Below are 27,867 nucleotides of genomic sequence, written 5' to 3' on the forward strand. Positions count from 1 at the left end.
CTGTCCTTGTCAATAGTCACTAATGTGTTTTCCCCTCCCCCCAAAGTTCATGAATGTTTCAAGTTCAATAAATAGTAGAAAAATAATCCTTTACTTAAAAATCTTGAGATGCACTGTCCCAGGTCCCACACAGCAATTGTAAGAGCAATGTACTTTCTAAAAAACAAACGGAAACCTCAAAAAACCCATTTCTGTATCCAGCACCTTTTTTGTCTCTGGCTGCACAGATTTATACTCTTCCAGTTAAGAAAAGTAAAACATCTTCATCTTCTTTGAGCTCTCCCTTCTCTTGGCTCAGCTTAACAGGGTTCCTAAAGTTTCAGTTACTGTATAAACTTTTATCCCTGTGTTTGGAGGATTAACAGGCCTCCTGCTGCATTTTATTAAAATGTTATGGCAGGTCCATTCATCATGCTCATTTTCCCTCCATTCCAGAGCCAACGTTACATTTTGTAAATGTAAAGGTTGTGTGCGTGTAATAGCTTCTTTAGGAAGGTAGTTAAACCACTCCTGGTAAAAGCACAACCACAAAGCTCCCCATTGCTGTATGGATCGTTGCTAACGAACTGCATTTCTTTTGTCATCTTTTCCCAAAGAATAAAGTCTATTAGCATTCCGCATCCACAGTGTGCACTGTGACTGCCGCCTGTAAGTGGTGGCTGTGATGAAGAGTTGGATGGTGCAACCTGTAGTGGTGAAACTTGTGACTCAAGAGTGCAGCTGTTTGAGGTGGGGTATCCAGATCTAAATCTTCATCGTGGTTTCCAACATCAACACCAGCTGATAGTGGATCATTATTGCATGGAGGATTTTCACTGTCTTCCTGAGGACTCATAGTGCTATAGCCTAGAACACAAAACAACACAAAAGAACAGATAGTCTAGGGCAAAAGGCCCAACATTTCAAGGTGCTGAATACCCCAAAACCCATTGAAATTAATGGAGGAACTCAGTAATTTACAGAATAGGGCCCAACAAACAGTTTTCAAATAAAGACACACAGTAGACAATCTTGTACAGTTTTAAAATAGTTCCTTCCTCCCTCTTCTCCCCTGCTTTTAAATAGCCTCTTGGCAGCTTCACTTTGAAATATCTGGTTCCCTACCAAACAAACAAACCTACTACCTACTGGCATTTATTTAAAAATACACAATAAAGAAGAAGTATGGTTTTGGAGGCAAAAGCCTTGAAAATTATTTGGACTTTGCAAATAGATAAGGAACAAAAACTAGGTCAACTTTGAGCTATACTCTTTAAATTGTACATTATTCCCATTCCTAATAAACTAAAACTTCCTTAGAAAAGCCATCAACTATTCTAACTGTAAATACTTCACATTATTACTGTATGATTTTTTAAAATGATATATATATATTTAAAATGAAAAAGGTCCTTGCAGATGAAAGTGTTCTATTTTCAAAGTTCTGAAATTTTTGTAAAAAATATTACAGAACTTTCCTTAAAGTTTCAGAAGTGACAGAATATTAATATTCTGCTGAATATACTGCAAGCATCCATCAGTACCTACCTATGAGCTGCTCTGCTCAGATTTGTGACAGCCAAACCAATCTGCTTGTAGACAGCTGAGTAGACATGTTTTGTAACAAAATATACACACATATATATAAAACACACTGTGTTGAGGAGTTAGATCTAGTGAATCTATAAGAAAGTACTTCAAATGGATTAATCGAGCCAAATCCTGCAAACCCTTTTCTGGCTAAAATCTCATGAAATTAAATGACTACAGCAGGGAGACAGGGAAATACTCTGAGTATCACAATGTACCCAGCCTACCAGCTACTTGAAATCTTGCCTGATCTCAGACAAGTGCCACAGCATATCTACTGCAAAACCCTCAAAGCAGCCTGGTACGCCTGTGTTCAAGAAACCGCATCCTTTGCAACTGATCAGACTGGATATCTGACAAGAATATTAATTTGGTCTACCAAGAAAGGAAGATAATCAAAATACATCTTATATCACCTAACTCCTAAAAAGGCTTTCATATCATGTAGCTAGTTTAATCTAGAATACCAAAAGTGAATTTCAGTTTGGTCATGGCATTTCCTGAACTTACTTTATGTGCTGTAACTATGAGAACAGTATTACAGCTCTGAAAACAAAACCCACAAAAAATAGAACATTTTGTTCTCTGCTAAATAAGGGCTTATATTTTGTTACCTTTCAACTGTTTTAGGGTCTTGAGACTAACGTAAATTAGTTGCAAGACTGGTTACAGGACTGTTAAAATATACAGTTTAATTCTATTGATTTCACCAGGTATTTGGTGTGTGGTCTAGCAACCTCTGTCTAGCTGTTTTCTGGTCTTGCATTTCTTCTACATAAAAAAACTCTCTCTTATTTCTTTGAGAGAAGGGATACTGAATTGTATGAGGCACCTGAGATGACTCAAGTGTTAAATTGCAAATCTTTCACATATACGAAGGTGCACAACATATAGGAAGGTGCACAACCCTGCTGGAGAGTGCCTCGTTCCCTGGCCCAATAAGCAACTGTATTCTACTCCCAGGCAACCTCTCCCATTCCAAAGAGCACACTATTTTTGTTATCTGTACGATCGGTAGTTTTTATGATTGTTGAATTCCCTCTCTGAGAAGATACTGGCCAAGAGTAGTGAAAAGTGGCTAGTGATTTTGGCTGCCTCAATTTTTGCCTTCTCAAATTCACCTTTGAAAATCAGGGTTCTCTAAAGATGTCTCACCTTGGGCACCTGAAATCACTAGTTACTTTTCACAATCTGAGTCATTGTGTCCCTATGACTGAGAGAAACCAGGAAAGGATATGATGATGGGGAAGTCTCATCTCTCCTATCTGTGATGAAGCTATGGATATCTAAAAGAGGAGGTTACTTACCTGTAACTGGAGATTCTTGAGATGTGTGGTCCCTACCTGTATTCCACTGTGAGGTTACATATCCGCACCACACGCCCAGGGTCGGAGAGTTTTGACAGCAGTGCTGTTGGTCCGTCCAAATGTCCTGGCTCGCTTTGTGCTTCCAACTGAGGCGATTTCGCTCCCCCTTGCTTGTTGATATAGAATACAGTTGCAGTGTTGTCCGACATTATCAGGATGTAGTAAGAGTGGATAAATGGGAGAAAGAACTCACATGTTTTCCTTACTGCCCAAAGTTTCAGGACATCAGTGTGCACACCCTGGTCTCTTGAGGTGTTCATGTCCCTTGTGTGGTTGTGTGGTTGTTCACATAAGCTTTCCAGCCTAGTCGGGATGCAATGGTAATGGAAGCTTTGTCTGGAGAAGAGGGGGGACACCCACACATACATGATAAGGGTTTGTCCACCACTGGAGGGAAGGACAGTACCTTGGTGGGAACTGTGAAGGGAAGGTTCATAGATGACTTGGTGAGCACACTGACTGTAGCCTTGCTTGAAGATAACTTGCTTGAAGGTTGAGTCTCATGAATGGAGTGATCTATGGGCATGAGGCCATGTGGCCAAGTATGGACAGGCATGCCTTGGTCGTCACTTGAGGATTGCTCATAACGTGAGCTAATGATCTCGTTCATAATCTGGAACCTGTCTGTGGGCAGGTAAGCCTCAGAGTGATAGAGTTCAAAGTTGCCTCAATGAAGTGCACAGACTGTGTGGGGGTGAACACAGACTTTTCGATGTTTACACTGACTTCCAGAGAGGTGAGGAGGATCACAGAAATAGATGTGTAGGCCTCTTGGCGGGATATGGCAGTGAGCAGCCACCACTGAAAATACCTGTGAATACTGAATGGTAGCACTCTGTATTGCAAATGGTCGGATCCCACCATAAATCTGAGAAAGTGTCTGTGGGAGGGACGAATGTCTATGTCAAAGTACGAGTCTTTCACATCGAGAGTCATGAACCATGTGCCTTTATCTAATGATGAAATTATCGCTGCCAACATGACCATGCGAAATCTGAGTTTGCGGATGAAGCAACTGAGATGACAGAGATTGAGGATTGGTCTCCATCCGCCCTTGTGGTTGGGTATGAAGAAGTAGGTAGAGTAAAATCCCATTCCATGATATTGTGGTGGAGGAACACATTCTATTGCCCCTCACTACAGTAAAGAGCTCATCTCTTGGGTGAGAATACTGTCATGAGAGTGGTCCCCAAAGGGATGGGTATGGGGGTTTTGGAGGAGGTTGCATCACAAACTTGATCGTATTGCCATAGTGGATGATGTTCAGCACCCACTTGTCTATCATACTCCAGGTGTCAAAAAAGAGTGCTAGACGACCCCCAAATGGAGTAGTGCAGTTATGAGGTGTTAAGCTTATTGGTTCACGGATGTCGAGCTCGCATCAAAAATATCTCCTGGCCGGGGGCTGAGATTGAAATGTCGAGGCAGTAGCAGGAGGCATGGGAAAGAGGGACCTTTGAACCTTTTGTTTTTTACCTGATGGTTTGGATGGCCTTCAGTGGTGAAAGTGTAGGTACCTATACTGCGGGTGTGGTTGACTGGTGATGAAACTTCCTTTTGGGGGCCGGTGTATAAATGCCCAGTGATTGAAGGGTGGCCCTAGAATCCTTGAGGGTGTGTAGGGAATTGTCCATCTTCAAGAGGTGGGATTCAACATAGGGGAGGTTCTCAGTGGTGTTTTGGACCTCCCTGGGGAATCCTGAAGAATGGAGTCAGGGCTCTCTTTGTATAATGATGACCGTAGCCAAGACCCTAGAGGAAGTATCAGCCGCATCAAATGCAGTTCTGGCTATTAATTTACCTTCCTCAATGAGAGCTTGGAAATGGGTAGAGTCCTACTGTGGGAGACTGCTGGTGAATTCCTCAAACAGCATAACTGAGGAAATAATATTTAGCCAATAGCGCTTGATAATTGGCTATCTTGAATTGTAAACTGGACGATGAGAAAACCCCTCCCCAGTAGGTCTAAGCACAGGCACTGACTTGTATTTTTCCTGGTGGGCGCTCCACCCCTCCCCTGAGGCCTCACCATCTCTCCAGCTCTTCCCCCAAGGCCCTGCCCTCATTCCACCTCTTCTTGTTCCCACTCTGTCCCCTTCCCTGAGGCCCCGCTCTCGCTCCACCTCTTCCCAACCTCGCTCTGCCCCCTCCCCCGAGGCCCTGCTCTCCTTGCTTGTTACTCCCTCCTCTCTGTCCCCCCTTCCCCAGCGCATCCCACCTGCTGAACAGCTGATTGGCAGTCAGCCCTGGGGGCCGGAACCAGTATGGCTGGTGGGTGCTGAGCACCCCCTATTTTTTTCCATGGGTACTTGAGCCCCTGAGCCCCCATGTAGTTGGCGCCTATGGGTCTAAGTATTTTCCTTTTTAACTAGTGGCATAGATCTAGGATTTTGCTGCTTGGATCTTTTGGAAGCAGCCTGAACCACCACAGAATTGGGAGGTGGGTGGGAAAATAGAAATTCTGAGCCTTTAGCTGGTACACAATAGCGTCTCTCCACACCCTTGAGGGTAGGAGCACAAGTGGTGGGTGTGTGCCACATCATTCTAGCCAGCTCTTGTGGGTGCTGAAGTATGGAGGATGTTCAAAAGCTTGTGTTGAGAGTCTTGGATTTCCAAGATATTGTGGTGGAGTAACTTGTGCTATTGCCCCTCATTGCAGTAAAGAGCTCACATCTTGGGTGAGAATACTCTCATGAGAGTGGTCCCTGAAGGGATGGGTACAGGGTGTTCTGGATCTCTTTGGGGAATCCTGAAGAATGGACTAGTATCCTCCTCCTGAGCCTCCTGCTTCCCCTCCAAGAATGCAGTTGTGGCTATTAATTTACCTTCCTCAATGAGAGCTTGGAAATGGGTACTGACTGCTGGTGAACTCCTCAAACAGCTTAACTGAGGAAATCGTATTTAGCCAATAAAAAGAACAGGAGTACTTGTGGCACCTTAGAGACTAACAAATTTATTAGAGCATAAACTTTCGTGGGCTACAGCCCACTTCACTGGATGCATAGAATGGAACATATAGTAAGAAGATATATATATATATATATACACACACACATACAGAGAAGGCGGAAGTTGCCATACAAACTGTAAGAGGCTAATTAATTAAGATGAGCTATTATCAGCTGGAGAAAAAAACTTTTGTAGTGATAATCAAGATGGCCCTTTTAGACAGTTGACAAGAATGCTTGTCAGGATACTTAACATGGGGAAATAGATTCAATATGTGTAATGACCCAGCCACTCCCTGTCTCTATTAAACCCAAGTTAATGGTATCTAGTTTGCATATTAATTCAAGCTCAGCAGTTTCTCGCTGGAGTCTGTTTTTGAAGCTTTTCTGTTGCAAAATTGCCACCTTAAGTCTTTTACTGAGTGGCCAAAGAGGTTGAAGTGTTCTCCGACTGGCTTTTGAATGTTATGATACCTGATGTCAGATTTGTGTCCATTTATTCTTTTCCGTAGAGACTGTCTGGTTTGGCCAATGTACATGGCAGAGGGGCATTGCTGGCACATGATGGCATATACCACTTTGGTAGATGTGCAGGTGAATGAATCCCTGATGGCATGGCTAATGTGATTAGGTCCTATGATGGTGTCACCTGAATAAATATGTGGACAGAGTTGGCATTGGGCTTTGTTGCAAGGATAGGTTCCTGGGTTAGTGTTTTTGTTGCATGGCGTGTGGTTGCTGGAGAGTATTTGCTTCAGGTTGGGGGGTTGTCTGTAAGCGAGGACTGGTCTGTCTCCCAGGATCTGTGAGAGTGAGGGATCATTTTTCAGGATAGGCTGTAGATCTTTGATGATGTGCTGGAGAGGTTTTAGTTGGGGGCTGAAGGTGACGGCTACTGGCGTTCTGTTATTTTCTTTATTGGGCCTGTCCTGTAGTAGGTGACTTCTGGGTACTCTTCTGGCTCTGTCAATCTGTTTTTTCACTTCAGCAGGTGGGTATTGTAGTTTTAAGAATGCTTGATAGAGATCCTGTTGGTGCTTGTCTCTGTCTGAGGGATTGGAGCAAATGTGGTTGTATCTTAGAGCTTGGGCTGTAGACAATGGATCATGTGGTGTGTCTCGATGGAAGCTGGAGGCATGTAGGTAAGTATAGCGGTCAGTAGGTTTCCGGTATAGGGTGGTGTTTATGTGACCATCGTTTATTAGCACTGTAGTGTCCAGGAAGTAGATCTCTTGTGTGGACTGGACCAGGCTGAGGTTGATGGTGGGATGGAAATTGTTGAAATCATGGTGGAATTCCTCAAGAGCTCTTTTCCATGGGTCCAGATGATTATTATTATATTATAATAAATTATAATAAATTTAGCCAATAGTGCTTGATAATATGGCCAGTTGGAGGGATCGATGCATGCTCGTGGAGGTCCCATGCCAATGACTCAGAGGCAGATGTGGCGGTGGCTGTTCCCAGGGTCGTGCAAGTCTTTTGGGAAATGAGTAAGAGCAGTATGGGAGAGGCAGTTCTTCCGGTGGGTCTGAATCCCCCAAGGAAGAAAAGGTTGCCTGGGTTCCAACGATGGCAACATTGGTGCTGCCAGAGACACGTATGTAATACGTGGTGGGGATGATAGGCTCAGCACTGCAGGCAGATCTTTCAGGGGAGATGAGTTCTCTGGGGACGGACGCTCCCGATGGAGTGGGGGATTCTGGATCTGGGAAAAGTAAATATGTCTTGTAGCGCAGCCATGGATCTGGATCTCCCATGAGTGAGACAGATTCTATCTGTTTGGGCTGCCGGAGCCGAAGATGGTATCCGGCAGTGGTCGGACTTCACCGGTGTTGGGAGGGTCCTGGGTCTTGTGAGGAGCTTGGGACGGCGGTATCAGGTAGCCATTCTAGAGGTGGTGCAATCCAGGCAGAGGATGGGGCATTAAGCTAAAGAGCTCGTGTTATAACACTGCTCTCACAAAAATAGCTTCATTGCTGGACGGTGTCATGCATTCAGAGGTGTCAAAATTGTTTAATTATGAAGCAATATGGAGCAAAGATTTTTTTTTTTGGGTCTGGCATTATCTCCTATGTTGCCAAACAAGCTGAGAATGCAGAGTCATTAGGAGTTTAAAGGTCTTACCGTGATCGCTCTCTGTTCCCGATCGCCCCCAGTACCGACGTCTACGTTCTGGACTATGTGCGTGCCGCTCAATTACAGCTGCTATAAACCGTGTGTTGCTGACTAGGAAAGAAAAGAGAGCAGGGTTTGTTTTAAACAGAGTGTTTTTACTAAGTTATATTAATGGAGCAATTCAATAACAAGGAATCAGACATGTTTTATAAACTACTTCTTTCAGATGCTGCTATGAAATTCTTATAGGGATTACGAGCTTCCACATCACAGAAATGATGGGACAAAGGTTTGCTGAGAAGTGCATGTCCTCGTCCAGTGCTGAGAGCAGGATGAATATAACTCTGATTTACCCCACTGTCTGCTTTGATTAATGAAAGTTATGAAGGTTCCCTGTAGCAATGCCAGAACACAGAGACCTCGGAGGCATCTAAAGCCTGCTCAACATTTAAACTGAAAAGCAAGACTTACTAACATGAGCTATATTAGTATCAATGGATACAAGCTGCAGAACTCAGATCCAGCTCTGGTTTTTGAACCTTTGATGTTGTTCAGATCTGGAATTTTGATTCAGCCCATTTTAAAGACAGGGCCACATGGGAAATTCTGATCTCTCCCAAAATCCAGAGGCCTTGGGGCCCATCACTATACAATAGAATTATTATACACAATATTACAGTCATAACTGAATGGCAAAGAATTAAGTGCAAACAGGATTTACTGATTTTTCATTTAACTCTCTTGTTGAACTGAAACTAGGAATTAAAAGGCCAGATTGTGCCTGCCCCTTCCAAGGCTGCTCATGGGCAGGAGCTTACACACCCCATGCAGTCATAACTGCAGTCCCTCAGCTCTCTAAGAGCCATTCCCAGAGCTGGTTGGGCCACAGAGGGGCGCCCCACTACAGAAAGGATGTGGACAAAATGAAGAGAGTCCAGCGGAGGGCAACGAAAATGATTAGGGGGCTGGAGCACATGACCTATGAGGAGTGGCTGAGGGAACTGGGCTTATTTAGTCTGCAGAAGAGAACAGTGAGGGTGGATTGGATAGCAGCCTTCAACTACCTGAAGGGGGGTTCCAAGGAGAATGGAGCTTGGCTGTTCTCAGTGGTGGCAGATTACAGAACAAGGAGTAATGGTCTCAAGTTGCAGTGCGGGAGGTCTAGGCTGAATATTAGGAAACACTATTTCACTAGGAGGGTGGTGAAGCACTGGAATGGGTTACCTAGGGAGGTGGTGGAATCTCCATCCTTAGGGGTTTTTAAGGCCCAGCCTGACAAAGCCCTGTCTGGGATGATCTCATTGGAGTTAGTCCTGCTTTGAGCGATCTTCCAGCCCTAATCTTCTCTGATTCTCTGAGAGCTTGCCACGCTGTAATATGTGGCAGAACAGGCAAGCTCCCACTGCACGTTAGTGGGCACTATATGGCCCAAAACTAAGAATAATTTTTTGGGGTGAGACTGAAGGACACGAAGGGTTACAAACTAAGTCAGTTAATCCTTTGGCCCTGTTATTTTGTAGAGCAAAGGTCACACTGTTACATCAAGGTGTTAAGAGAAAAGAAAAACCCTCCGCATATTTTTAATATTAAAGCAAGCCAAAGCAAGAAGCTCACCAAATCTTAAGCCTAATACTGGCATATTTTACAGTGACACAGCTCAGCACTTACTGATTCCTCTGTCTTCATGGCTGTCATCATCTCTCTCATCCCTATCATTCTCCAGGTTGGACATACGCACTGACATTTCTACACACCATTACAAACAGAAAAATGCAACTGTTAAGAGAAAAATTTTGGATCAACTCATTAATGACTCTCAGCCTGGTGGAGTGGTGGAAGCACTCTGCATTATTGTGCTGGAGTACTATGCTTTGGGAAGGGGCTTGGGAATCCCTGTTTTGGGGCCAGTTGGGGACTAGACATACCAGGAAGAGGATATGCCGGTACCCTTGAAAGGAACTGTATGTGTAAGACTTGAGCGATGCAGAAAGTTTAGAGAACAGGCTCAGACTGAGTTAGTATGGTCCAGTGGATAAGGCACTGGACAGGGAGTCAGGAGACCTGGGTTTTATTCTCAGCTCTGAGACTTGGGCAAATCACTTCCCCTCCTCATGCCTCTATTTCCCCTACCACACTTTGTGTGGTTGACTACTTAGATTGCAAACCTGAATGCCTTCATACAGTGTCTAGTACAACAGAGCCCCAGTTTCAGCTGGAGCTTTTTTTAGTATTCATGTATTACAAATAATAATAATATTCAAAATTTTGCTCTTCTTCCCTTCCTTTTGTAAGTAAAAGATGCCACAATGATGAATTTCTCTCAGAGTGCAAGTGAGGAGCCAGGGAGAAAAAGATACAACCAAAAAGCAGCCCCGACGGAGGAATTTTGAATATTATAATTGTAATAAACCGCTGGCAACAGCACCTATTACTTGCTAGAAAACAATCTACTATTCAGAAGTAACAGGACCGGTATTAAGCTGGGTTTACTGCTTTACCTCGAGGAAAGTCATATCCACAGCATCCTGAGACTTGCCCTAGCATTTTCTGTCCAGGTCTTCCCAAGGAGACAGCAAGTCTAGCTGTGTACCCAGCAGCGGGCAGTAGCACACAAGTACATTGGACAGTAAATACATCATTTACGTAAGGAGGGGAGTGGGAGATAAAATGGGGATCAGAAGAGAAGCAATAAAGGATTCCCAAGGGATAAACCAAAAAATGATCTTTGAAACTAGGCAGAAGAATGTACAAAACAGCTAAATTTTTATCCTCACTGCTAATATCTCCCTCATGAGTTATCAGCTCACCCTGTGCAGCAAGAGGTGACATGTGCTGGTGACTCCTCCGGTGGATCTGGTGACGATACGCGTATACTGCCAGAACGAGCACCATGATGCATCCCATAATACCTCCAGCTACAGGACCAACGGGAGCACTTTTTATCATGTTCAAAGTGACCACCTCATCTCCTTAAAAAACCCGAAAACCAATAAAAAACCAGAGCATAAATATCTTGCAAAAAGGTTTAAATCAGCATTTCTATAACATTAAAATAAACTCAAGGCTTCAGTACATGACTTTTGTGCACCTACATTGATGGTGTATATAACAAAATACTGGCAGTTTAACAGTTAAATATGTATCCTCAATAAAAGACCAGAATTACCTATCGCACCCATGTCATCCACGTAAGGGCTTTTAGCTCCCACAATGCCACCAAAGCATTCCTTCTGAGGCGCGCAGTAGGATTTATCCAGATGGGTCTTTCCATCGCTGTCCACCATACACCACTCACAGTCCAACACGCCAAAGCAATCCCTGGAAATGAAGAAAAAGGGCTGGCTTTACCTTAGAGAAAATCATTTTTGGTTGGGTGTATCTCAGTATATTTATAGTCACTAGACAACTTGGAACCAAAATTGTCCATAAAGCCTCACAGCTCTAATGCTTGGCTACAGAAGTGTCATAAGGGTTTAATGACAGGTTTCAGAGTAGCAGCCGTATTAGTCTGTATCCGCAAAAAGAAAAGGAGGACTTGTGGCACCTTAGAGACTAACAAATTTATTTGAGCATAAGCTTTCGTGAGCTACAGCTCACTTCATCAGATGCATTCAGTGGAAAATACAGTGGAGAGATTTTATATACACAGAGAACATGAAACAATGGGTGTTACCATACACACTGTAAGGAGAAAGAAAAGGAGTACTTGTGGCACCTTAGAGACTAACCAATTTATTTGAGCATAAGCTTTCGTGAGCCAGAGCTCACTTCATCGGATGCATACTGTAAGGAGAGTGATCAGGTAAGGTGAGCTATTACCAGCAGGAGAGCGGGGGGGGGGAGGGGTGAAACCTTTTGTAGTGATAATCAAGATGGGCCATTTCCAGCAGTTGACAAGAACATCTGAGGAACAGCGGGAGTGGGGTCTTGTTGGAGTCTGTTTTCGAAGTTTTTTTGTTGAAGAATTGCCACTTTTAGGTCTGTAATCGAGCGACCAAAGAGACTGAAGTGTTCTCTGACTGGTTTTTGAATGTTATAATTCTTGACGTCTGATTTGTGTCCATTTATTCTTTTACGTAGAGACTGTTCGGTTTGGCCAATATACATGGCAGAGGGGCATTGCTGGCACATGATGGCATATATCGTATTGGTAGATGTGCAGGTGAACGAGCCTCTGATAGTGTGGCTGATGTGAACACTTCAATGGTAACACCCATTGTTTCATGTTCTCTGTGTATATAAATCTCCCCACTGTATTTTCCACTGAATGCATCCGATGAAGTGAGCTGTAGCTCACGAAAGCTTATGCTCAAATAAATTTGCTAGTCTCTAAGGTGCCACAAGTCCTCCTTTTCTTTTTATAAGGGTTTAAGTTACACAAGGTGAATCATATGAGGAAAGAGCAGCTTTGTCATAAAGGGCCAAATGCACTGGCCTGCTCTCCTCTTTCTGCACCACTCAGGCAATGCTAAGGGAGAGCAGACCACCCATAACTCCTTGGCTGGAGACTCTCTCAGCATGAAGGAATCCCCGTCTGGATCATGTCTCTCCCTCTTCAAATGCTCTAACCAGTGTCGGGGCAGAGAATCAGTGAGCTATAACTGGCTCCCTACCATTCCGCCAGCTCTGCCACACTCCACAAAACTGACTGCCTCAGAGAATCTGGCCCTGATCTTTGCTAGTCATGACCTGAGCCACAAAGCCTACTATACTCATATCACAGTTTAGGTGACATACAGTTTATTTTTTGCTGACAGAAATCCTTGGTTACGCAGTGCCTACTCCCAATCTTTCTATGACCACTCTTTACCTTAAAGATCATCTGCTTTTCAAAAAGTGTAGGCAAATATTGTGGCACTTTCCTCTCTAGATGAGAGGTGGAATTCACTGTCCTTTCTACGGCTCATTTCTCCTCTCACTTACATTGGTGCATTCCATTGACTTCAATGTAGTCAAGAAAGGGTGTGACTGAGGGAAAATATGGTTCTCTGTCTGCTATTAATGGCATTAGGTGACTCAAATGGGAATCCTGAGGTCTCAAGTTTACTGCATGGCAGCATCATGGTATGAGGCTACAATTTTATAGCACTTCATTTATTTAATGTCAAGGGAAGATATGTCTGTATTAGAATAAATAACAGCTCCTAATAATTTCAAGCCCTGCACGTATTTTCAGAGAGGGAAAACACTGTACTTTACCCACTCTCCAGCCTCTGATTACACCGCGTGTTAATACATTGCAGAAGAGCATCCTGTAGGCTAGGATCAATTGCTGTGAATGTCATCGGTTCCTGGTGGACTTCACAACTAGGATTCCTACATTGGGGAAAACAATTGAGATCATGTCACAAAGAAGAATTCCAGTATAGCCAATCAAGAAAATTAAACTTTGCTAAGTATAATCCAACTGTTTAATCATTCCATTCTACCGGGCATTGTATATATGGTAGCATGAGAAAGTAGACCATATTCAAGGGTTATAACATGTAATACCCACAATAACAATGTTACTCGAGTTTTAGAGATACTTGTTCTCACCTGCTTTCTGCATTGGTGAGGTTGCCAGTACATTCATTGACCTCTAGAGGGCATTCACAAGGGCATTCACATTCATTTTGTTCCATTCTTTAGAAAAAAGAAAAAATGGCCAGTTGCATCAATATAAACTGAAGTCCAAATCCTAATCCCAGCATAGAGCCAGTGTTTCACATACCATGTACTGAAAAGACACCCGATTTGTAAGACTAAACTGGCTCTTTATTAAGAGAACTGTTTATTTACCAAGACATTGAAACTTCAGCTAACATACTGGCCTCGTGTGCACTAGTGCCTTCTCCACAACCTACCCTCCAGCAACCTGGGCTCTTCCCTCCAAGTTCCATGCAGGTTGCTACAGCTGAGTCATTAGGAACTCATAGTCAGGCTGAGCATTAGGAACTCAGCTGGGAGAAAGGAACCCTCCCACCCCCAGGTGGAACAATTCCTCTGGCTCCTATTCTGAGTTGCAGATAAGGGGCATACCTCCAATGGGCCTGTGGAGCTACTAGCCCTCTCCTTGCCACATTTCCCAAGCCCCTGAATGTGAAGCAGCAGAGAAATCTCTTCTTCCTCCTTCACCCCATACCTCTTCAGGGTGGTCCCACCCAAAGCTCCTTCCCTCCTGTGCAGCTGTATCACGTTTTTATTGTATTTGCAGGGACAGGGTGTGAAGGCAATAAGCTTGGCACCTATGTGACAACCCATCATATTCCACATATTCCATCATATTCCAAAGGCAAGTGTTAATGGGCTGTAAAGAAGGTCTTGTCTCTGCAGACACTCAGACCTGGGAATAACTTTGCCCCAGATGAGCACTCCCATTCGCAAGCTAAGTGATTCACATGCCTGAGCGTTAAACAAAAGGGAGCACTGGCAAAAGCCAAGAAACAGAGGGGAAAATGCCTTAAACTCCCACAAAGCTTATATGACAATTTTTTTTTAAAACTACTGTGCACCATGAAAGAGAACCTGATAAATCTGCAAACCCTTATAAAAAAGGATAATAACCCTACTCATTACAAATAAAGTACGTTTTATTTATGCAGGTACAATATTTGTTTTGTTCTGACACAGGAGTTGCACCGCACACGTTAGCTTAGCCTACAAAACGACCAGTGCTCTCAGTCTTCATTTGAAATAACAAAAACCAATACCTGCACTTGCCAATTCACTTCAAATCACTCTCTTACCTGTGACAGTTCAGACAGAGCCTGTCTACCATACTACAGGCACAGAAAGCAAGAGAGTCACAGGTTTCATTGACTATTCCAACAAAGGCATTGGTTCCAGGTATTCTTGTCAGTCTGTATTTAGAACAGTGGCTGCCATGCACAAGGTTTGTCAGATCACCCTAGGGAAAAGCAAGGCACGTCGGAGATGTAGCAGGAAACATACTACCTAGTGAGTTAAAACCTTTCTCCCGCCCCAAGCACATTTATAGAACCATAAGCTGAAGCAAAATCTATGCGGAAACATGAACGTAGCATGCCTTTTCTTCAGATAACAGGCATACAAATTAATTCATCAGCCTGTTCGGGAGATGAGCAAAACTGAGCCAGTACTGGATGACAAAGCACTTTCTGAAAGATTAACAACATTTGTTTATCTTATAACATTATGATGTGCCATAATGGTTTCTAGTTTAGTATCCTGCCTGACAGCAGACAATACCTCATTCAAATAAATCTCTCCTCCCTTTCCTTCCCCATCATACCAATCAAGGATGTGCACGGGGTGGGGTGGGAGGGGGGCCCCAAGCAGGGACATGGCTCCCCCTCCCCAATAGTGGTGGGAGCAGCCAGCTCCTCTGGCCCCCGCGGCCGCGGCGGGAGCAGCCAGCTCCTCTGGCCCCCCGGGCCGCGGCGGAGGCACAGAATGTGCCCCCCACAAAAGCAGTGAAATTTAAATTCCTGCAATGCCCCTGATGCCAATTACCTGTTACCCTCACACAGAGATTCAGTTCTGGCTGGCAGGCACCATCACAAGTTGCTGATAACTTGCTGGCACACATACTATAAAAATATACTTCAGCTGTGAACTATCTGAAAAGCCAAAGCATTCCTGTTTCTGACTCACACAATGCAATCTAAATCTGCCCTCGGCATTTTCCTTTACAACAAAACTCCTGCCTGCCCTCCCTCCATCTCCAACCCATTTTGCATTTCGACTGTAGGAAATATGTTAAAATCTATCCTGTTCTAACATAGATCCATTTAACTTGCCGGAGCTTTCAGAAATTTTCTTGACACTTTTACTAATAATCCTAGAAAACTGTGTTTAAACAACAGCTTTCTCTCACAGAGCCTTGAGTTTTTGACATTATTCCACAGTGATCTTGTAAGGATGGATTTGTGACACAGTAGTCAGTACACTCTGCACAACAACATATGGCTGTCATGAATGTTATATAGACAAGGTGGGTGAGGTAATCTCTTTTATTGCACCAACTTCTGTGGGTGAAAGAGAAACACTTTCGAGCCCCACAGAACCCAGTGTGTCTCTTTCACCCACAGAAGTCTGTCCAATAAAAGAGATTACCTCACCCACCACCTTGTCTTTCTAATATCCTGGAACCAACACAACAACAACAATACTGCAAGAATATTAGATTACAGTCTGTTTGCAAGATAAAGAACAGGGGGAAGCTCTATATGAGACAGCGTCACCAGTCTTTACTTGAGATTTTTAGAAGACTTCAATTTGACAAATTATACTAAGTGCATGTTGATATATTTTCTACTTTGTTACCTAATAGCTTCTATCTAGCTAATAGTGTAAAAGGCTCCAAATGAGAAGGGTAGGAGTAAAGAGGAAGACCCCATCTGTGCACACTAGGGTGTGACAACAGAGAGGGTTGGTGACTGGACATAAGGAGCTTGGATCCACTGCAGAAGAATCCAAACCAACATTTTAAAAAAACCCTTAATAAAAAAGATAGGGAAGAGAACGTCTCAGCTCTCACTTCTGGGCTAGATTATGTAACGTTTGGCAAATACTCACATTCATAATCCCTGGCACCACTCATGTGACCACAGTTTGTATAATCTAGCCCACTGATTTTATGTTTCTACAGTGCCACCATGTGCTGCCCAACACAAAGAGTTAGTTTTGGGTCTCTTTTTGCTGTTCCTGGCGATCAACATTGATTGACCTGTGCATCAGTCAAAGTAAATCCAACCCAACCAAAATACATTCAGAAAGTAAAACAAGAAAACAAACAACACTTACCACTAGGCTAGTGTTAAATTTATAAAACCTCTGAACTGTTCTGTCACTGAAACTGTTGCAGAGGTTTTTCTTCACAAAGTTTGGGTGGTTTAGAATGTCATTCGCTACCAAGGGTTCCTGAGAAGACAAGAAGAGAATTTTACCTTAAAAAAAAAAAAAAAAGGCATAAAAAGTGACTTCAGTACATTCTGTAATCTTTCAAAAAAAGGGGGAAAAAAAAGAAGGAAGAAAAAGAGGATTTAGCCATACCTTGTGTGTAATATGCTGCTGTTCTACCGGAGCATGACCTTTAGGATCAATGAGAGTTGGGTGTGCCACAAGATACCCTCTATCTTCCATAATAAAGCACCTGCCCAAGATAAAGGAAATGCATTATTCATGAAGTGTCTTTATGTTTTAAAGAAATGGGTAGGTTAAATATGGCTGTAAAAAGAAACGTTAACAAAAAACTCTGGGCAATAAAAAAAAAGTCAGTTAAAAATTCAATGGAAATAGTTTTTAAAAGAACATATCAATATTTCCCTGAAGTTTACAAACCAACCAGTATTGCAACAATATACTAATACTTGAGAATCTCAAGGTGGAATTGACTGGACACAGAAATAAGACCACTTGTTTTATTTCCATTGTCTGATTTGAGAGGAATGCACAAAGTAAACCAATAGCATAAATAGTGAAAAAACAGATTTTAGAAGTTTTAACAGCTTAACCTGAAATGCTACCAGTAACAAATGTAAGGACTCTCCTACAATTTTCCACCAGACATTGTCCCTTTAAAGTACTGTAAAGCTTTTAGTTTCATTTTAATGGGGAGAGTCACCTCCACTTAACATTCTTATGAAAACGTGAATCTCCATTAAACTCCAAATTCACACACCACTTCCCTTCCTATTCCCAGCTCTTCCAGAGTGACTTTGGGGAAAGCATGCAATCTGTGCCTTTGCCCCTCCATCTGTAAAATGGAGTGTTGGGAAGCGTCATTCTAAAACATTCATAAAGTGCTTTGAGATCCTCTTATAAAAGCGCTTACAGAAAGACAAATATCTTATTTTCCTTCTCTCCTATGTCCCTTTCCTGTCACCCTCTTTTTCCCCAGTCACTGTTGCGTTGTCTAACCCTTTTCTCACAGTTTCCTTCCCTCTCTGGCTCTGCAGCGGCTAAGCCTCCTTCTCCTTGCAAGGCCTTTCCATCTCTGGCAGTCCCTCTGCACAGCACACCTGCCTCCCTTCCTCCTTCTGTTACCATAGACACAGAAAGCAGTGCTAAAGGGGAAGGCAAAGGAGCAGACATCCTAGGGAGAGGGCTTAGTCTGTGCAAAGATCATGAGAACGTGTGGCCACAGAAAGGAAACTGGAAGAGGTTAATGCAGGCCGCTTAATGCTCCTGAAGAACTCAGCAGGAGTAGAGCTAAAGTCCCCCAGCTTAACGGTAGCTTTGGTTGGGTCCTGCAGCTGTGCATGCATTCCCGCCTCCTGCCTGGGACTATGAGAAACTGCAGGAGCTGCTTTACAAGTGTATAATTCCCACAACTGCGTGTACAGTGTAAAGTCCTGACTGTATCACCTAAATGTAAAAAAACCCCACATACATAATTTTAAAGGTAACCTGCACAAAAAAAATAGATAGGCTTGTACCCTTCACAATATAAGAAGGAGGCGTGAAAAGTTAACATGAATTTTTTTCCTACCCAGCTTTTGTTTTTATATGAGAAATTCAGCTTTTGTCTGCTGTTTTTCCTGGAAGATGTTATAGACAACTGGCGAACTAGTAGACTTATGATCAAATATACCATGGGATGAATCCTGATTGATTGGAGATGGGAAATTATTTTTATTCAGACTGTTCAGTCTGACTGTTTTGGGTTGGGGTTTTTTTTTTTTGGTCTGGCTTTGAGGACACCAATTTAAAATCAAATGCCTGACAAACACTTGGAAGATATGCTTTTAAAAAAACCAAAACAGTTTCAACACCACAGCACTTTCCAGGGCTGAGAGCACCCAATTCTGTGTCCTGTGATGGAGAGTTACAGCAAAGTACTTAAGTGTCACCAGTTAAGTATCTAAAAATACTCCAGGATAAGAACGAGTAACGGAATGAATGGAAGCTGTGTTCATCTTATGATGGATTTATGAGCATTTGTATTAAGCCTGAATAATACAAAGAAGAATGAATTATTTCCCCTTTTTATACTTTATTGATTGTTCATATATGTTCAATCTCTGATATCAAGAGTCCAGATTGTCCTGATGAAGATAATGACTGCAGATTGCAATACAGAAGGTGAGCCAGAGCAAGGAACAGAATGTTTGAAGATATACCACATGAAAGGGAAGACTAATTTAACTCAGTAACCCAAAGGTGTACCTTATTTTGTTGCCTCCATCTTGGTTGCAAACTGGTAGCAAGTCCATTAGAACCTTATAGAAGTACCTTAGAGTAAAGTCAATGCCCATCACAGCCACAGAATGTCCTGAAGACATTTGTGCACTAAAAAGAAAAAGAGAAGCAGGTTTGAGAACTATATGAATAACTGAGCATTCGAAATACTTTAGATTGCTGAGTTTAATATGAAGTAAATACAGACAGGCATACAACCCCCGCACCACGGAAATGACATCCACCCAGGCTCAGACCTGCACTCAGTTAAGAAGTGTAGCTCATGCCCCGTCAGGCTTATCTAGCTTAGGATAAAAGGTATTTTAAAAACACATTTGCTGAAATGTTTTAACGAACATATTTTGAAACCCACTGTGAACAGGATAGTTGTATCTTAACATGCAATTGGTGGTCGAGGTGAACAAAATGCCCCCACCTAGGTTTTACTTTTACCAGTTAACGCGTTAAACCTGGAGTATTTCCCACAATGGAACACGATCATGGCTGAGTGCTGAAGAAACCCAAAGTTATGTCCCTGCATTTTAGCTCATTTATATGCAGCCCACCCAGTATTTGCATAGTGATTCAGCTTGTATCCCTTGCATAGCAGAAAGCACAGTAAGGACCGGAGTACTACTTCCAGATGTTTCGCTTGAACACATCACTTGCACTCTTGCTATAGCAAGTCTGTAGAGAAGAAGAAAGTCTCAGATATCAGAAAGACTCATTTTCCACTGCATTCCTTTATGCCATATGATCTGGTCTTCATTACGCCAGAGTGATTCTTTACTGGAAAGCGAGATGAAAGGCTCAAATGTGGTGAAGTGATCTAAGCAGGTAATTTAAGGGGCCAACAGATATTCACTTTCATTACACATATAATAATGTAAGTTAGGGTTAAAAATACCCTAAACAAAAAAGAAAACATCTCCTTCCCCCACTCCCCGGCATCACCACAGTTCACGGCCCCCTTACTCTCAGCACCAATTACAGAGCAATACACCTGCTTCCTGGGGGAGGATGCTGCTTAAAGAATCTTTTCAGCTTCTCGGGAACTGAGTGGCCTTCTGCTTATTATAATTTTTATGGCTTTTTACTCACTCTCCTACTATGCCAAAGGGAGCATGAAGCCCCTCTTCAGACTATGTGAAACCTCCCCGGGGGGAGGGGAGGAAGGGGACTTGTTTTTATTCTTAATCCAAAGCTTTGTCTTTATTATTTATCTAGTTTAAACTCTTTAAAGTGTAACCTTCTCTAGCATAAAGAGAGGTTGCCCCCTTCTGGTCACAATGTTTATTACGTCAAATAGATTGGAAGTTACAAAGCAGAGAGCAAAACACAAGACGACACCATATTCCACATTTTTTTTAAAACCGTTTTCTGCAGTTCTTCAGAACATCCTTTCTGCCTAGGACAGTTCAAACCACTGGCTTTTACGCCACTGAGGTGTGTGACTACAAACCTCAAAGTCAGCTGGCAAAAAAAGGGTTCATGTAAAAGCACATTAGGTGCTAAAAATATAGTTAATACTATACTAAACGCTCCTTGCAGACAAAGAATGCCATGTTTAACATCCTATCAAGCTCATCATGGTTAACCCTGGAGTGAGTCCTAGCTGACATGTAGATAGACATATACTGAGGGCTAGATTGCATTGAAAATCATGTTAGTTAACGTGTTCTGCCACAATGTAATTTTCCAGCATAGAGAAACTGCACTTGGACACAGATTCATGAAAATTCACATTCAGGAATAAAGCAGGATCTTCAGTTTTTGTGGATGATTAAGACCTGCAGCAGCAGCTGCTGCGAATTATAGTATCCTGTCCATATGTGGAGGTCTGCTGGTGTCCCCATTTTGCTCAGCAGCTCAAGAATACATATGGTTACCTTAGCAACTGACACATCAAAGACCTACAAAACACAATCTTAGAGCGCATATGCCAAAGTATGCTTCACAACAGTGCTGGAAAGCTCTCCTATTCCTCAATCATTTGCTTTTATTTCCCCACCCGCGCTGTTTTCTCCATTAACTATGCAGTACTCCAAAGAGTGCTCGTGGCCAGAGACTGGTGGTCGGTTAGAAAGTTCACAGCAAAACAACATGCTTTCTTAGGGTTCTGGTTTGTTTAGAGAGTTCTTGTTCCACTAAAAGAGCCAAAACCAGCAAAGTCTCCAGTGACATTCCCTTTAATGGTTAAGAACCTGTGAAACTCCAAAACAAAACAACAAACAGGACATCACTTGTGTTTCCAAAGCTCCCTACCTTGGCAAATCCTGTCTTTCTTTCTCAGGAGAGTAGCCTAGATGTTCCCTGTAAACTTCCCTGAGCCCAGCCTCTTCTAGATAGGACACCAACTTCTTCTTCCCACCTCCACCCTCTGCCAGGATTTAACCCCCAAACCCCCATGCTGCTGTCTGTCTTGGCAGAGCCTCCTCCTAGGAGCACCACAAGGGCGTGACAGGAAGGAGGGACCCCCTTCTTTGGGGTATTGTATACCCCAGAGGTTCCCAAACTGTGGGGTATGCCCCCCTATGGGGGGTGCAGAGGAAAATGTTGGGGGGGGGAGCACAGCAGGGCGCAGGCCAGCCCCCATGGGTGGCAGGAAGGGAGTGCCACCCTGCCCTGTTCCGCTCTTAACTCTGCTCCAGCCCCACCCTCAGCCATGGCCCTGGCTCCTGGCCTCACACCCAGACCTGGCGCCACACCCACCCCTTGTGCTGCTCCTGGCCACAGATCCACCCTCAGCCCGCTTACCCCTGTCCTCATCTCCCCGGCCCTGGGAGCCCCGCTTCCGGCCCTGGCTCACGGACAGGGTGTTAAGGGGTGTGTGACCCTGAAAAGTTTGGCAACTACTGCTGTATACCCACTCACCAGAGATTATATTAATGCCTGTTTCCCTTCTAAGCACCCTATATATTGATGGGAGAATAGACCTATTTAATGTAATGCTAGTTTGAAACTTTTTAAAAGAATTTCATCTGTGAAGATAGAATAAAAAACGTCAATGCCTAGATACAGCAGCCAGTGGAACGGGACAGCTGGCCTCATGATGCAGCGGGGGCTTCTTTGCCAATATTCCAGATGCTGACCATCTGATGATTTTTCACACAAATAAAAAGCAGATCAATCAGTTCTAGTGGATTAAAGAAACCTGTCTGTGCTATGATTCCACCCATCTAAAAGAAAGCTGGCCTGATGAAGTGATCGTGCTCATGTTGTTCCACAATATATGCACTGAGGTCCATAATTTCAGTCAGTCCTAAAACTGTTCCCTGCACAAAACTGAGCCCGTACAAAAATTGTGCCTTTAGTTTTGTGAGGGCAAAAATCCTCAGAAACATGAGAACATATCTATTTACATGTGCAAGTCAGGTAGACATCACAGAACACAGTTAGAGGATGTAAAGACCGGTTTGCATTCTCAAAAATGTTACTAGTGGCACTTTAGAGGATGGTTTTGCTAATTTAGCTCTTGAAGCTTTTTGTCCATAGCTATATTTTACCTAAAAATCCCTTTGGACATATCAAGCATATAGTCTTTTAATAGATACATTAAATTAAATCTGTTCTTATCTTAAAAAATTTCAGGGAGACAGGATTCCAGTGTAATACAATCATATTTGGTTCTATATAACAAGAAGGAGAACCATAATGTCCTGAAGATGGTGTCCCGTCCCCCCCGTAAAAGCCATACAAAAGGCTATTCTAATATATTCTGTATTAGAAAAAAACATTATTTTGTGCATGGATTGTCTTTTTCACAATCTTTGGAAGCAAATACTACGCCATATATAACAGGAACAAGAAAGAAGCAGTCAGTTCATGGATGTATTCTGATGATCTCAAACATCAACAGAAGAAATTCAAGTATTGTGCACTGGCAAGGGATGAACAAGATGATCACACTGGCTGAGAGCATGGAAGAAGTTAAGAGGCACAATCAAGTGAAAAATTATATTTGAAAGAGGAAATTAACTTCTATTATTAATGACAATTTAGATTATTACAATGAAAACATCTTACCTCTCACTGCTGCTGCTTAGGGGTATTTCATTCAGCTTGGACAATAAAAATTTACTGATCAGTTTCACTTTTGTTTATAGGTCTCTTTGCAATTTCGGTTCCTAGTAACAGAATGCTGTAATATTTGGTCCCAAACACAGCAGGAACCGTTTTAATCTGAATAGCTGTTTCTAAAGAAAACATTAAGCCTTTGAAATGTTTTTTTAAACACAAAACCTAATTTGGGGGCTTAACCCACGGGACAGTATCCTTTTGATCAAGCAATACTTGGAGCCTCAATGACAGCTATATAAGTCTCCCTAAAATGATCTGAACTGTCTCTTATTAAACAAAACAGAAGAAAAAAATAAAAAATTTACATATCACCACAAAGAGCCAGTACATTTTCGTCCTCAGAGAAGAAGCTCTTATTCTCTTAAATGATTCCCTATGTGAAAAGCTCCACATAGTTACGTAGCCCTGACTGATGCTCCTGCCAAGGAAGATGGACAGATGTTTTTTGGCTGTGGGAAAGATCAAACAAAGTCTACATATTTCTGAAGAAAAACTAAAAGCAGCCCTCAATATTTTAGTGTTTAGAAACAGCACTGCCACTAATGTCCCCAACTCAGAGCTGGCCATGCGAACTATTTAGCAGAGCAATGCTAGAAACCAAGTTCTTCCTGCTGGGATGTTAGTTGGAGTGTGCATAGCAGACAGCTCGCCAATAAAAACGCTGGAAAATATTCTTCATACAAACCAAACTGAGTGGCTAATATTTATCTCTGAAATATTACAGTGTCTCTAGCAGGAATATTAAGAATGTACTCAATATGAAGAGAGCTATAGAAGTGAAAACTGAACTCTTCAAAGATTGTATGCCCTAATTTGATGGAATCTTATCATTTGGTTGAATGTCTGGCCTGAAGACAAATTATTTTAAATCATCTGATCTTTGAATCACAAAGGATCCTTTCAAATATTGAAGTGGTTTTATATATAAAGACCTCACCCCTCTCCTCCGAGTAATGACAGAAGACATGCAGCAATGAATATCAACTCCAGAAACAAAGTGAAACACACTGAATGTTTTCTTAAAATGAGAGGGCCTACATTAACTTTTAAGTCATAGAAGAATCAGCAATACACAAAATGTTTCTTCCTACATCAGGACCGTGTTTATAGCTATGGGTGGTGTGTTGTTCCAGAAGTGGGGATGGATCTTTTGTTTTGATTTGGTTCCTGTCTGTGCATGTAGAGGCTGGCATGTACAGTTTCTTCCCATATAAACAAGTACATTTTTGGACATTCTTACACAAAATGGCTAAGCTCTAGGTTTTGAATGGCACAGGCCAGGGGCTTTCAAAATTTCATATAGAGAAATTCAGGGTATGTCTACACTGCAATGTAAGCCCAGATTTAGTAGAGCTTGAGTTAGCAGACTCTGCTTTTGTTAACCTAGAGCTTGAGTGTCTACACTCATTTGAAACCCCAGGTTAGGAATTGCTGAACCTTGGGTCCCAACCTTGGGCTCCAGCATCCACACTGCATGAGGTAGGCCGGAGTCCAGCCACTCATATCCCAGACTTCCTAGCACCCTCCCAAAATGTGGCAGCTCTAGCCCTTTGTTTGTGGTGCAGTGTAGGAAAACTTGACGGTCTAGAAGACAAAGAAAGTCAGCCTATGGGACTGGGGGTATTTTTGGCAGACTCCCAGAGTATGAGCCTAGTGGGGCCGATTCTGTACTGCAAAGCAACAGGGCTTGACTGCTGAGTCCCAGCTTGACTCAGACCTTCCATCCCCATGGGGTCCTGGGTCAGCAGAATTTGTGTGTAGATAGAAGGGGGATTAAGTGTTAGCCTGAAGGGGGATTAGCCTGAGTTTGATGTACCCTCAGAGCATCTTATGGCCCTACCTTCCCCATTTGCAAGTGTGCAAATTACCTCCCCTCCCATTCAACACCATGCAACGTCACTATGGCCAATACAGCAATTACTTACATGGAACAGTAATTTCAGGAAACTAAAGAAAAAGTTGATCAGTCTATTTGGCTATCTCGTCTTCCTCTCCTATCTGTTCTGTCCCCATCTCCCCCCTGGTTCCGCTGCCTCCTGCTGCCCTTCTCTTCTCCCATGGCACAGGCTTTCCTGCTCCTCCTCCAGACCCCCCGTAACCACTTCACAGACCAAAGTTTGGGTACCGCCAGCACAGACACAAAGCAGCCAACTGATGTGCACAACATTGCTCACACTGGTACCCATAAGATAGACCTGAGTAAGGCCATATGGTAAGCAAATAACTCAAGCTACAAGGATCTGAAAATATACCAGCATTGAAGGAGCGAATGGAATAGGAGAACATTCTCATTTTAGAAAAACAACTGGCCGTGTTAGATGAAAAGCAAATTAGAAGAGCAGGAGCTTCCAAAGGGGCTGCACAAATTATGCTCCCAGATAGTGTATATGAAGGGGCTGACAGCTGATAGTGCAACATGTTAAAAAGTTCAGAGGGACACAGATATAACCTCCCAACATACATATCACAGTTTAAAATTTGTATGAAATCTGGCTGCTCTATTTCCTTTGACCCACGATATAGTCCATGACTGATATGCCATGACATTCACTATGAAAACGAACAAAGCTGCTCTCATGCATAGAGCATAATATTGTGGCTAGCCATGCACTGGCCCACAGGCAGCCGAGGAGGTTAGTGCAAGCTACCTTCCCCTAACTTCCTTGCTTTTCTGATTAAGGGTGAAAACCTGCACCCAGCCCAGTGAGTGCAAGGGCTATAGAGGTCTCTCACCACCAGTGGCACTAGACTCCTCAAAATGGGAACAATGGTGTAGGGAACTGGCTGTGTGCAGAGTGGAGTGTATACTGCACCATTTCCTACGGGCGTTGCACGCTTCCCCTGTGTTCTAGGAGGCGTTGTGCCAGGGCTGCACCACACACAGTGAAACTGCTGGCTGATAACCACAGTCTGGCTCAATGTTAATTTTTCTTTATTAGACCTTAGTAAGAGAAGAATGTTGTCTCAAGGAAATTAAAAATTGTATGCTGGGACATACATGGCATATACTTGGTTCTGTTGTGCAGAGGAGGGGATGGGAAAAGAAGAGGGCAATAAGGGGAGGTTATTAATATAGAAAAGAGAGAGAGTGTGTGTAAGTGACCAACTGAGAAAGTGTGCATTTCTTAAGACTACACTGGAAAAAAACAGATCTAACAAGAGTACCACTTAGAGCAGGGGTCGGCAACCTTTGGCACACAGCCCATCAGGGTAATCCGCTGGCGGGCCGCGAAACGTTTTGTTTATGTTGACCATCCGCAGGCACGGCCCCCCACAGGTCCCAGTGGCTGCGGTTCACCATTCCCGGCCAATGGGAGCTGCGGGGAGCGGCACAGAATGCATTGCCTGCTGCTTCCCGTAGCTCCCATTGGCCGGGAACAGCGAACCATGGCCACTGGGAGCAGTGGGGGGCCGTGCCTGCGGATGGTCAACATAAACAAAACGTCTCGCGGCCCGCCAGCAGATTACCCTGATGGGCCGCACGCTGAAAGCTGCTGACCCCGACTTAGAGAAAGAACACACATGAAACAAGATAAAGCTTCTCCTTTAAGTAGAGGGGGAAGGACGTAATCAAACATACACAGAAGAAGTTTAACTAGAAGATGGGCTTATTTTCTAAAAATTCTCATCAAAAAGCTAGTGGCATAACACAAGGGGTGGGGGGAATAGGGTATACACCAAAGTCCTTGACTCAAGGGGCATTTTTTTTCATGTCTACATTTTATGTATATCAAAACTTTACTCCTATTCACCCATAATCACATTCAGGCACAACAAACCTTATAACTCAAGTTTTGATAAACCTCCAAAATCTGTGCAATTCTACCCCAGAATGGATTTTCCAAAAACAGAGCTTCAATTGGATGTTTCCCCTGCATCTGTATATGTTCTTTCCATTTTACTGAAGGCTCTTTTGGGACAAGCATTGTGCCTGCTCCCATTGGGAAGCACCTGGTCTATTGCAGCTCTAGCAAAAATAATTAATCACAGATAACAACGTCTTTACAAGTCAATTTCCAGATTTTTGGATTGATCAAATATTCAAAATGAAATTTTACCTTGAAGAATGAACAGTATGGCTGATTGTAACAACATAGCCAGCTCCTCCAACATCTAAATAGGGACCGGTGAAAGTTATTAGCCCCGGATTAGCCACTGCATGCAAGTACCTAGTAAAGACCAAAACAAGCGTTATTTATGAACGAAAACCAGTCATTTTGAATGTAAAAAATGAGGCTTACACAAGTATTTAACTGAATGCCCTGTAAGCAGCACTACTGAAGTCAAAGAGACTGCTCACCATGTTGGAAGTTAAGTAGCAGTTTTTATGTAAGCAGGATCAGGGCCCGAAACGGGCTAACTCCGTAGGATAATGTTACTCAAAATGAAAAATCATCCTACATTATTCTATACAAACCCATTTCACTGTATCATATTAAAGTAAAATATTTAGATTATTTAAATCAAATCTTATTCTGAACAATGTTTGATTTAAAAACCAACTGGGTCATACATCCTTGAAAAAAGTGTCGTTAAATTCACTTTGTAGAAAATGCAGGCGGAAAGGAGAAAGTATTCTTTTATACAAACAAAACTCACATGCGCAAACTTAAAAAGCTGTTAGAAAATGAATATTACATATT

The 27,867-nt window shown here is 42.9% G+C and overlaps 1 protein-coding gene across 1 annotated transcript in view; it reads right to left on the reverse strand.

The window, feature by feature from the left end:
* Positions 1-488: 488 nt before the first annotated feature.
* Positions 489-27,867, reverse strand: part of CACHD1 (cache domain containing 1) — a 185,514-nt gene continuing 158,135 nt past the window's right edge. The window contains exons 16-27 of the mRNA XM_077824497.1: positions 27,283-27,393; positions 19,133-19,255; positions 17,018-17,117; positions 16,769-16,885; positions 14,731-14,891; positions 13,541-13,627; positions 13,202-13,318; positions 11,169-11,320; positions 10,810-10,971; positions 9,671-9,748; positions 8,012-8,113; positions 489-846 (exon numbers count right to left, since the gene is read on the reverse strand). Of these exons, the coding sequence (XP_077680623.1) occupies positions 608-846; positions 8,012-8,113; positions 9,671-9,748; positions 10,810-10,971; positions 11,169-11,320; positions 13,202-13,318; positions 13,541-13,627; positions 14,731-14,891; positions 16,769-16,885; positions 17,018-17,117; positions 19,133-19,255; positions 27,283-27,393 (1,549 nt within the window). The 3' untranslated portion in view covers positions 489-607. The remainder of the gene's footprint in view (positions 847-8,011; positions 8,114-9,670; positions 9,749-10,809; positions 10,972-11,168; positions 11,321-13,201; positions 13,319-13,540; positions 13,628-14,730; positions 14,892-16,768; positions 16,886-17,017; positions 17,118-19,132; positions 19,256-27,282; positions 27,394-27,867) is intronic.

This window comes from Eretmochelys imbricata, chromosome 8, assembly GCF_965152235.1.
Source record: "Eretmochelys imbricata isolate rEreImb1 chromosome 8, rEreImb1.hap1, whole genome shotgun sequence".
In the NCBI taxonomy this organism is placed as follows: Eukaryota; Metazoa; Chordata; order Testudines; family Cheloniidae; genus Eretmochelys; species Eretmochelys imbricata.